Source organism: Solanum lycopersicum, chromosome 5 (genome assembly GCF_036512215.1).
Source record: "Solanum lycopersicum chromosome 5, SLM_r2.1".
In the NCBI taxonomy this organism is placed as follows: Eukaryota; Viridiplantae; Streptophyta; class Magnoliopsida; order Solanales; family Solanaceae; genus Solanum; species Solanum lycopersicum.
The window spans coordinates 64,177,382-64,190,284 of record NC_090804.1 but is presented as its reverse complement, the minus strand read 5'-3'; the positions used below and the strand labels follow the sequence as shown (position 1 = coordinate 64,190,284).

Below are 12,903 nucleotides of genomic sequence, written 5' to 3'. Positions count from 1 at the left end.
TTGTTCGATTGCATGGAGTTCCACTTTCCATCATATCAGATAGAGGTACGCAGTTTACTTCTAAGTTTTGGAGAACATTGCATGCTGAATTAGGTACTAGGTTGGACCTTAGTACTGCATTTCACCCTCAGACCGATGGTCAGTCTGAGCGAACAATTCAGGTGTTGGAAGATATGCTTCGTGCATGTGTGATAGAATTTGGGGGTCATTGGGATAACTTCTTACCCTTAGCGGAGTTTTCATACAATAATAGCTATCACTCAAGTATTGATATGGCTCCATTCGAAGCATTGTATGGGAGGAGATGTAGGTCTCCCATTGGTTGGTTTGATGCATTTGAGGTTAGACCTTGGGGTACTGACTTTTTGAGGGATTCATTAGAGAAAGTGAAATCTATTCAAGAAAAGTTTTTAGCGGCGCAAAGTAGGCAAAAGGAATATGTAGATCGAAAGGTTAGAGACTTGGAGTTTATGGAGGGTGAGCAAGTCTTGCTGAAGGTTTAGCCCATGAAAGGGGTGATGCGATTTGGTAAAAGAGGTAAGCTAAGCCCAAGGTATATTGGACCATTTGAAGTACTTAAGCGAGTAGGGGATGTGGCTTATGAATTAGCCTTGCCTCCAGGACTGTCAGGAGTGCATCCGGAGTTTCATGTGTCTATGCTGAAAAGATACCATGAGGATGGAAACTACATTATCCGTTGAGATTCAGTTTTGCTTGATGAGAATTTGTCTTATGAGGAGGAACCTGTTGCTATTTTAGATAGAGAAGTTCGCAAGCTGAGGTCAAGGGAGATTGCATCCATCAAAGTTCAATGGAAGAACCGACCAGTTGAAGAAGCCACTTGGGAGAAGGAGGCTGATATGCGAGAAAGATACCCACACCTGTTTACAGATTCAGGTACTCCTTTTCGCCCTTGTTTTTCTTCTAATGATCGTTCAAAGACGAACGATGGGTAAATTGGTATCTATTGTAACGACCTGTTTAGTCGTTTTGAGCAGCAGATTTTTATTTCTGAAAAAACTTTCTTGGTCGACGGATCCCACGACGGACCGTCACAGGCACGACGGACCGTCGAGGGGGTCTCGTTCCAAAACACTTAGAATTCTGAAATTTGGTACTGAAATTGACTCTCTGAACTTCGTGACGACATGGCAGGACGGACCATCATGGGCACGACGGACCGTCACAGACCCTTGGTAAAAATCTAGTCTCTGAACTCTGTGACGGAAGCAGCAGGACGGACCGTCGCAGGCACGACGGACCATCACAGGCTGCGTAATCCCAGGCTGAGTCGGATTTCTTTAAATGTTTTAAGGGACGTTTTGGACTATTCCTGCTATAATTATAAATTTAGTGGGTTAATGTTAATAATTTAACTACTTGAGGGTTAAAGGAGATAACCTTGAATTAGTTAATAGGTTAATTCATCATCTTTTATACTTAATTATATGTTAATTAGGGTAAAAGAAAGAGGGTTTGAATAAGAAAAATAGAAAGAACAAGGAGAGGGAAAGAGAACGATCGAGAGAAGGGGGGAACGAAGAGGAAACAAAGTTTTGGGAAATTGCTTGCTCGATCACGAATCTTCGGTGGAGGTAGGTTATGGTTTTTATGCTATTTGTAGTAGACTCTTAATAGCAATGATATGTGTTGGGTAATATTATAAAACCTTCTATATGCTTAATTGTGTGCTTACATGATGTGATTATATAATTGTGATAAATAAGCATGATGAGTCTATTGAATCTCTAATCCTAAATTTACCTTGTTAATAATGATGCCTTGGTATAAAAGAAGGCTTGACGAACTAAAGTAATGAGGTTGATGATGCCTTGGTATAAGAGAAGGCTTGATGAACTAAAGTAATGAGATTGATGATGTCTTGGTATAAAAGAAGGCTTGATGAATTAATAGAATGAGATTAGTGGAGCGGGTGTCACGAACCGACAAGTAGAATTAGGGGATCGGGTGTCACGAATCGACACGTAGAATTAGGGGATCGGGTGTCACGAACCGACACGTAGAATTAGGGGATCGGGTGTCACGAACCGACACGTAGAATTAGGGGATCGGGTGTCACGAACCGACACGTAGAATTAGGGGATCAGAGTGTCACGTTCCGGCACATAGTAGTAGGGGAGCGGAGTGTCACGTACCGACACAAGAGGAATAAAGATAATGAATCTTGAAATTATGTTAATAAATTCGAATGAAAAGAACCTATATCCCAAATGAGTATGGTGTGGAGACTTGAGTTCTCATAGGTGTGTTTGATGTGGTTACACATGATTTGTGAACTTGTTGCTTTCACCTGTTGAAGAATATGGTTGATTTTATGTTATTATCTGATATATACTGTTTTCTATTTTGAGTTGGCCGATGATATCTACTCAGTACTTGTGGTTGTACTAACCCCTACTTGTAATTGTTTTTCTTTGTTATTTGTGGAGTGCAGCAAACGTACCGTCATCTTCAACTCAACTGCAACTCTAGTCAGTCTTCGTCACACCAGATTTCAGGGTGAGCTAAAGCTTCTAGCTTGGACTGGATCTTCTTCTTCATGTCTTGATGCATTGAAGTTCTGGCATAGACTAGCCATTATTTATGTTTTTTTCTTAGATACTCTTAGCTTTAGTAATTTAAGGATAGATGTTCTTGTGATGATGACTTCCAGAGTTTGGGGATAATAACAAGTGTTTGAGTTTTAGAAGTTATTAATCTATTTTTATTAATGAGTTTTAAGTCTTCCGCATTGTATTCTGTCTATTATGGTTAAAATGTTGGGGTTTGGATTGGTTGGTTCGCTCACATAGGAGGGTAAGTGTGGGTGCCACTCGCGGCTCGATTTGGGTCGTGACAATTATTCCTTATTATCACAAAATTATTCTTCATGTTTTTTCAACAATCATAGAATATATATATATATAAACTGCATTAGTAGTTATTAGCAGTTAAAAATAGGAGTACAAAAATAAGAAAATAATTCTATTAAAAAGTTTCTCTTTTTGCTATAAATGTTCTTTCATATCAAAATATGTATTTTCTTCGTCCTATTTTATATGGTAATATTTGACCGGACACGAAATTTAAGAAATACATTAAGACTTTAAAAAATTTATCAAATTATCCTTTGAAGAAGTAAAAAAGTAGACTCACTTTTTTCTATCCTCATAAATATATTGGAGTACTTCTTTAAAATTAAGTAGAACCAATAAAGATAAAAGAAGAATTATATTTTTAAATACTTGTCATATAAGAAAACGTGACTTTTTTTTAAACTAATAGAAAAAATAATATCATATAAAATAAGATGGAGAGAATAATTATTTCTATATCTAACCTTGATAGGATATCTTGAAAAATATGCCATCAGCCTAGCATAGCCAACTAAATTAAGCAATGACAATCATACTACTATAATATGTAACTAAAATCCTATAAAAATAATTTTTGGACTCAAAAAGAGTTTTATTTAAAATGATAAAAAATTATTTAGAGTGATACATGGGATAACCAACGCTTTAACATTTCAAGACATTCCACACGTTTCCACTCAGGGGCCGTATGCCCTCCTCCCTGAATTCAAATATATGTTTCAGGCACATAATAATAATAATAATAATAATTCAGTTTTTCATATAATTTGAAATAATTATATTTTATATAACTAGTTAATGTTTATATGAGATTTTAAGTCAAATACACATAGATATATGATTTTTGCTATCAAATTCATTGAAACAAAGAGAAAGAAGCGATCGAGATTTGTTCATGTATCTTAGATACATAGAATCACTCTAGATACACACGAGATATCAAATACACATGATTGATATGTATTTGGGATATCAAATACATAACAATGGCATGATATTTGTTTTTGTATCCTAAATACATGTAAATCCACTTAGATATAATGAATTTAGAGCAAATTATACATAATTTTTATTATGCATGCAACCCCACTTAGATATATTGAATCTAGAGCAAATTAAACATAATTTTGACTATGCATGTAACCCGAGATATGTATAACTAGATGTTATTTATCTATATCGTAGATACATGTGAATTCACTTAAACATAATGAATCTAGAGCAAATTACACATCATTTTGATTATGCGTGTAAGTTGGGGCGGATTCAGCACTGTGTAAGGAGGTTCGCCTTCGGCAAAAAATCTTACTATTTATACATCGTTAAAATTATTTTTTATGTATATACGGTAGATGTCGAACCCCTTTCTATTAGTTTGTATGTTTACTTTTTTTTTAATTTTGAACCCTCTTATTAAAAATCCTAGATCAGCCACTGCATGTAATTCAAGATATGTATAATTGTACTGTATTTATTTGTATCCTAGATACTAGTGAATCCACTTAGATATAATGAATCTAGAGCAAATTACACATAATTTTGATTATTGCATGTATTCAGAAATATATATTTGGACGCAATAAAATTTGATAAAATTTGTAATATAGCAAACTAAAATATATCTAAAGAATTAGCTCCTAAACTCATGAAATTTTTATAAGTCGTGAATAACTTAATCACAAGTTAATGATGAAGTTAATTAGTCTTACCTTGACCGTGGCAAACGTCATTTGGTTGGAATAACTTCTTGTATAACTATATGCAATAATAAAACTTAAATTAATTTTATTTATGTTTACCTCTTTTTCTTAACATTATAATATACATATATAATTGAAGAAATATTTAAGTTATAAGGAACTCACCCTGCAACTTGACCATCAACAACCCATGGTTTCCAATCATCAATAATTGAATACTTTAGTGATTTAATCCATAATTGTGTTGAACTAAATGGCACAACCATGTCATGATCACCACTATTCAAAAAAAAATTATACATAAAAAATATTTACCGAGTAAAATAATTTATTGACCATAATAAATTATAATATATAGTTTAATAAATACCTGTAAATAAGAGATCTAAAGCCTTTACGACTAAGATTTGCATGATATGATACACTATTGTTGATAATTAATCCAAAAGACAAGTTGCTCCTGCATCTCTCCCATGCCATACTAGTCTTTTGAAGAGTTTGATTTTTTGTATTTTAGTAAAAATTATCTAGGTTTAGTTTTAAAGAAAATATTATTTTATATTTGAAATATCATACCTTTCGAACATGTAGAGCGTCTTGTACAACTTTATCGTTGGCCCAAATCACAGAGAGTTCGTGCCATTCTTCCTAAAGAAAGAATTACAAAGGAAGCAAACTAAATTATTAAGTGTTTATCCTGATTTTCTTTTAACGATAAATTGAATAACGAGAAAAAGTTTCATTTTTATTGATATATTTAAAATTTTTCAATTTTATTCTCCAATACTATTTTTGGGCTAAATTTGATTAAAAAGTCAATATCCGGCATTGACTTGTCCCAAAACTTGAGAACCAACTTTGACTTGGAACTCGAGATTGGACCCTGATTCAATACTCGAGACTCGATCCGACCTGAGACTCGAGAGCTGAGTATGATTAGGAACATGAGACTAGAGACCCAAACTCGATCGAGACCTGGTACTTGAGATCCTAGGTGCGACCATGAGTTGGGGCTTAAGACTCAATTTGACCTAGAATTCAAGACCTAACCCTGTAACCAATTGAGACTCAAGACCTGACTTTGACCCAAAACTTGAAACTTAACTTGAGACTCGACTTTGGCCTCGGTTCAGGACTTGACACCAGTGGCAGAGCCACCTTACCATTAGGGATTTATCGGAACCTCCTACTGCGGAAAATCATATAATTTATACATGATTAAAATAACTTTTTAGGTATATATAGTAGATGTGAATTTCCTTGACTACATCATGTGTCTAATTTTTTCAGACTTTGAACCCCCTTATTGAAAATTTTAGCTCCACTTTGGACTAGAACCCTAAGTCTAAACCTTGACCCATAGAAAAAATCGAATTAAATCTCAAATATTAAAATCCAAATTAAAGTAAATCTTAAAAATAATAAAAAACTTACTCGACATTTCATTCCAAAAAATGATGATAGATTTTTGAGCTTTTGAACATTCCCTGCCAACGATCTTCTTGAATCATGTGATACAAGTTCACAAGGGGACTCTAGGATATGATATTGATAAATATCCTTAATCAACTGCATTAATATATTAATTTCTCTTAATTATTAACTTGGCTATCAAAATTCAAAATTACTCATTCAAAATAATATTTAAAAAATGAATGAGAGCTAACCCAATCAAAAGTACGTATGTCCCTCGAACAAAGTTGGTTGGTTGAATCATTAGGGCTGTAATCTCTTCCACAATTAGTCACAAATGACTGTTTAAGAAATTAAGCCCACTTAATTAATTATTTCTCTATAAAATAAAAATAAAAGTCACTACTCATTAAACAAAGTCATTTTTGTGATACCACCCCAAGCTAAGCAATTTTTTTGGGAAATAACATTTGTATCCAAAATGAAAATTATTTACAAACGGTTGTCTCCTGACTTTCATATCTTCCTGTTTAATTATTAATTTGTTTTTAGTACTTGATACCATTAATATTTATATATGCTTTGTATCAAATAGAAAAAAGCAGTGCTTCGGTGAAAACACTACTCAATTACTTCTTGATATTATTAAAATATCTACATATTTTGATAATATTAAAAAACATGTAGTATTTCAGTGAAAAGGCTGTTCAATTATTGATTGATACCATTAGAGTATACAGAGATTAAGTGAAAAGATTGTTCAATTAGTGGTAGATACCATAACTCTGTGTGTGTATATATATATATATATATATATATATATATATAATGGTATCAAGGATGAAGAAGCAGTGTTTCGGTGAATAAAATATGAGACATCGGGTAAAAATTTTGGATCATGAGACCAATCAATATAAACACGTTGGGTTGAGTCCAATTTGGGTAAATACTTACCTGCCGAGTTCAATTTGTGTATTTTTCCCCTTTTTTTCATAAGAAAATATACTTTATTCACTTTTTGTGATAATTAATTAAAGATAAATAATTTTCAAAAAGAAAAGGGTAACTTATCCAAATATATCATGTTTAGAAAATATTTACCATTTATAATTATATAATTTTAAGGAGAAACCCAAACATTTTATATCGGAGATAAATAAAAATTATAATACATTTATATGGCATGTATAATTCACTTTTGATATAATAGTGCAACGTTTTTTTTACCAAAACAAGCCTAATACATTTTCCAGACACTTATAATACATTTATATATTGGATACAAAATTAACTTTATATATAGTGTGATACATCTAGTTATACATTTAATTCATTTTTAATATATAATGCGATATTTTTAATTAAAAATTAGTATAACCTATTTTAATATATTTATAATACATATATTTCATATATAATTTATTTTTAATACATAATAATAGAGCGAGTACGATAATTATATATACCTCGTATAGTTCGTTAGGAATTAGGCCCATTCCATGAGCAAAAGGCACCTTATACTTGTAATCTGGATCAGTAGATGTTACTGGATTCCCAATAATGTATCCCTGTAAATTCTATTGATGTCACATAAATACGTAAAATAATTTATATTTATTTTTGTTTATCTATTACTTTAAAAATATTTTTTTATTTATAATTGTTATTTTTAATATATCACGGAAAGATATATATTTAACATCACTCAGTATAACTAAATCATTAAAAATGAGATAGCTTGATTTAACTAATTTCCATCAAAATGTACATATATTTAAATTTGACAAAACTTAAAAAAAAAATATATGTATGATCACCAACCTTAAGGTTGATCCATGGCTTGATTCCCATATCATTACCTGCATTGCATAATTTACAATATATATTTTTTTTCTATAAGAGAAAAACTATATATTATAATAATAATAAAGAAACTATTTATTTATTACCATTTGATATGACTTGAGTAACAATTGGAACTGTAATTCCACTATAGGAGTCTCCACCAACATAAAAAGGATTATTGAGATATTCTTTATGCTCAATTAACCACTGCAAAATATAATTTTTTAAATAAAATAGTAAATTAAAAAAATAGATTTTAGAATTTTATATAAACACGTTATGATAATTATGCACAAATAAAATAACAACAATGACATTTCGAAGTTGTTTTTTCCGCTGGATATTCAGTATCCATATTAGAATTTTGACTAATTTAAATTTGTGCTGTTCTCTAATTAAATTAAGAATAATATTTTTTTATCTATCCCACCACGATCGTCGATAATGACTTTCGACTTACCTTACGAATAAATTCATAAGCATGATCAGCTGCTTGTAAATCATCTGAGTAAATTGCTTTTTGTGTTGTTGCATAGGAGAATCCACTCCCTACTGGCAAATCTACAAAAATCATGTTTGCCACCTATAATTTAACCACCTATTAATTAGTTTTCGAAGTTTTTGAAAAGTTAAAAGTATTTATTTTTCAAAATTAAAGGTGTTTATAAAAAAAAATATTAAACATACTTTTTAGATTATTGATCGAGCATAAATTAAAATACTATTCTAATTTTGATAAATATAAACTTCAAATTGATTAGTCAAACAATGACTTTTATTTTCCAAAGTATTTTTTGGATATCACTTTTGACATAAAGTAATTTTATAAGAAAAAACAAATTTTGAAAGTTAGGCATTATTAAAAGTTATTTTGTGTCAAAAGTAATTTTCTTTTTAAGCGTACTTTAATGAAAAGTGGTTTGTATATGTCACTAATCAATTGGGAAAATACCATTAAACAGCCTATTTAAATTTTATTTTGATTATCCTAATGAGTCGTAATATTAAATTTATCTGCAAATAAAAAGAAAAAAAACATTATTACAATGTATTTATTCTTTCTAACCTTTGTGTATGCATATGGATTTAAAGACAACGTTGGCAAGCTCCCATTATAAGCTCTAATATCCACTGTTATAGGTCCTGCAAATTTTAGCTAGAAAATTTAAAAAATAAATAATATATATAATATATATATACACACTTTTTTCATCTAAAATTATGTGATTGTATTTTAATTAATATAGATACTAAAAAAGTCAAACTTACCTAGTTTAAGAGTTAATTACTTAGATACACTCTGGTTTTTCAATATTATGTATCTTATCTGATTTTGATAGGTTCAAATACGTTAGATACGCTAAATACATGTATTTGAAAATACATAACAAATTTTGCTCGTGTTTCCCTAATCTCGCTCGTCTTTCTTTAATCTCGCTTGCCACTCTCCTACGTATTTAATTTTCAGCTACATGCAGATCAAACGAGATGCATTTTATCATTAATTAATAGTTTTTCTGTAGTATATTGAGAAAGATACACTTAGATATATATATATATATATCTAATCATGTAAAAGAAATACAAAACAAATAATGAAAACTTATATGACTATAAAAATTCTCAAATTCAAAGGCATTATGATATAAAGACAAGTTAAATGAATAACTTACCTAATTCATATAGAATGGCACTCAATGGAGAGCAACCAGGACCTCCCGTAAACCAATAAACAAGTGGATCGATTTTATAATTAGATTGTGACTTTATGAAATAATAGAAGAGTTGCACCTCATTTGCTTCACCTACCCCTATATACCTGATTAATTAATTTAAGAATCATCAATATAATAAAATCATGTTTCTTGCATTATCAAAAAGAAATTGTAACATAATAGAATATATATAAAAAAATGAGCTCATATTATACCTACCTTGAAATGATTAAAAAAATAACAGGGGTATGATACTTTTTTTGTTCAATAATAGTTGTTCATAACTGATTTGACATACTTTTTAAGAAATAAGAAATAATAGGAGTAATACCACTATATTATTTTTTTATTTTATTAAATTTAATGTTTTGAGAAATATGGTAGATGATAAATAATAATAGCCAGGTAAAATTAATCTAAAATATAAACTATCTCTTAATTTTTTAAATTGAACAAATATTTCTAATATATTACTGTTGTTAAATGGAAGAATATTAACTTTTTAAATTTAATAATACAAATTTAATATTTTGTTCGTCTTCTACAACACTATGGTCATTAAATACCATAAATCATATCCTCCATATCTTCCTAATACTAATAAAGTTGGATGATGCACTTTTGGGAAAAATTATGGAGTACTAAATTATTCAAAGTTGTATAAAAAATTTATAATAAAAAATAAATTTATTTATATTTTAAAATTCAAAAAATATATATAAATTAGACAAAATTGAAATATTTTGTAATAAAGTAACCCTATGTATTGACAGTAGATCCATTAAATATAAATATGAGAAAAATAAGTATGCTGTAAACTATTTTAGAAGTAGTGGTGATCTTGATCTTGCTTCGGCAAATTAATGAGGAAGCTTAAAGAATACATTTTAGTAAGCATGTCATAAATATTTTGTTTATTTTTACTTTTTTATTACATTAAAATAAATGTTTAACTCGAAAATCAAGAAATGATTCAATATTTTATTCATATTTTTATCATCTAAGTCAACCTGTCAATGGAGAAACCAAGACTAGATATTTTATTTTTTCTAGTTACAATCAAACATTATTATTATTATTATTATTATTATTATTATTATTATTATTAATAATAATAATAATAATAATAATAACAAAATAATTTAAAAGTATCTTAAAAACAAAAAACAAAAAACAAAACAAAAATTTTTTCATGTTAAATACAAAAGCTATTGAGGAAATAATATTTTGCCTCTTATAACTGAAAGATTAGTGAATGAAATACTTTATAAATTTACTTTTATTCGTACATTTTCAATTGACATGAATATTATTATTATTCATAATTTAGAAAATAGATAATTAATATTTACTTCGATACGTTAAATGTGAATATATATCTTGTTTTTTAGAATATACCCTGAATAAATAAAAATAAATAAAGAAAATAATAAATTAAAATTACCCGGTTTCAAGTTGAAATGGAAGAGGTCCTTCAAATCCAGGAAGATACTTGACAGGTGAACCAGCGAGAACAAAAAGTGGATATACAAAAATTATCAAAACAACGTAAAGTGAACATTTCATCTTCGAGTATTTCTTTTTTTTCTCTCTAGTTGAGAATGGAAAATATTGAATCGTATCTTTAATTTATTTTAGCCTCTCCCTCTCGAATACATATGGTGGATTTGACTGGACAAGAAATAAATTTCCTTGGTATATATATACATATATTACAAGACAAGTGGTACTGAACTTTATGGGTCTCAATTTTGCTAATAAATAATTTAATTAATGGCTGCCTTTGTGCATATACTATACTATATTATAGAGGGGCATTATTAATTGGTCCTAAAATATCGTGATCATGTGAGGCTACATAAACATTATTGATTTCTTAATAAGGTTATTACAGAAGTCGATGTATCATAACATTTTTTTAGTTTAATTATCCAGACTTCACAATGAATTAGGTTGAGTAATTCGATTTTTATATGCAATTTTTTGGATAGTGATTTTTAAAATTTTAAGTAAGGTGAGGTATAGGGTAATTTGAAAAAGGATCGGTGATAATGTCTAAAAGCATGGGCTGATTTTTCTTTTATGTCAAGATCCAAATTTGCAAGTCGTGATGGCACTTATGTTCCCAACCAATAGGTAAGTCAACCCAATATATTAACCCAACTAAATCAACAAATGAGTAAAAAGACTAACACTTAGCAAGAATCTCCAATATTGAGTTTCTTATAAGTACGAAATGCGAAAGCTAAAAAAAAATATATCACCCAAGAACTGGTGTCTTAAGTACAAGAGCTTCTAAAATACGATGCAAGTCTGAAACTAAAATGACAAATCTAACATAAGGGATATCTTGTCGGAATACTAAATAACAGAATAATTAAAAGATAGAGGGAGGTGTGGGCCACGGAACAGACAAGCAGCTCACCACAACTCCAAGACACTCCAAGCTCGGACTCAAAATGCTCCACGAGATGCGCTCGTACCCGGAAACGAATCTGCACCACAAAGAGTGCAACAAGTGTAGTATGAGTACGAAACCACGTGCACCCAGTATATCTCATTGACCGACAACGAAGAAGTAGTGACGGGTGTTTATATAAGAAAAATTAATTCTTTAATTATACAAGTCTAATATTCACTCGCCAGTCAAGTTTTATCAAGTAGAGAAAATCAAACATTAAGAGAATTCCAACCATCAAATAAAAACACATAATCCTCGAGAATGAAGGATGTGATGAAATGCAATGCAATATGATGTCATGAATGATATGTCTCAGAATATCCAGTATTTTCTCAACCGTATATACATGATACTCCTCGGAAGTACATCGAGAGTTTATGACCCATGGGGGACTCGCGAGGTCCATATACCGACACGGACGATCTCCACGTGTCTGTTCGGACGATCTTAACGCACAATCATAAAATTAACAATTTCCGCAAGGATGGTCTTCACGTGCCCAAATTACAATCTTAACATATCACCATCCCCAATACGGACGATCTCCACGTGCCCAACTTATACTCAATCTCATGTCAATGCACGTACACAATATTATTTCAAATAAGGGGATGATGATGCACCTCAATCAATCAAGTATCAACATAATCACCTCAATAATCACAACTATACGGGTGTAACAAAGAAAACACAATCACACAAGGATTTCAAGTCAATAATACATCAGTTAAAACCCATATGCTTTGACATTTTCAAATTTCAATCCACATTCTATAGTAGAAATTTTTCCTTTTATAATACTGGTACTCGTACCAATGCCCGTCACACCATTGATACGAGACCCCCATCTTTCGCCCTTACCCATTGTCTATTTCATTTTTTTTATCTTTAAT

The 12,903-nt window shown here is 30.2% G+C and overlaps 1 protein-coding gene across 1 annotated transcript; it reads right to left on the bottom strand.

Moving 5' to 3' along the window:
- Window positions 1-3,311: 3,311 nt before the first annotated feature.
- LOC104647586 (serine carboxypeptidase-like 13) lies at window positions 3,312-11,259 on the bottom strand. The gene is made up of 14 exons (XM_010323194.4): window positions 10,994-11,259; window positions 9,508-9,653; window positions 8,901-8,977; window positions 8,295-8,417; window positions 7,939-8,041; window positions 7,811-7,848; window positions 7,456-7,557; window positions 6,244-6,330; window positions 6,011-6,145; window positions 5,153-5,224; window positions 4,947-5,062; window positions 4,742-4,855; window positions 4,586-4,631; window positions 3,312-3,576 (listed from the first exon to the last, which is right to left on the bottom strand). Exons 1-14 carry the CDS (start codon window positions 11,113-11,115, stop codon window positions 3,493-3,495), a joined length of 1,365 nt encoding a protein of 454 aa, XP_010321496.1. The 5' UTR covers window positions 11,116-11,259; the 3' UTR covers window positions 3,312-3,492.
- Between the last annotated feature and the right edge of the window lie 1,644 nt (window positions 11,260-12,903).

Coding starts and splice junctions, on each gene's coding strand:
- LOC104647586 (XM_010323194.4), bottom strand. CDS start 11,115: ATGAAATGTTCACTTTACGTTGTTTTGATAATTTTTGTATATCCACTT. Junction 6,146..6,243: donor ACATACGTACTTTTGATTGG/GTTAGCTCTCAT, acceptor ATATTAATGCAG/TTGATTAAGGATATTTATCA. Junction 4,856..4,946: donor TTTAGATCTCTTATTTACAG/GTATTTATTAAA, acceptor TTTTTTGAATAG/TGGTGATCATGACATGGTTG.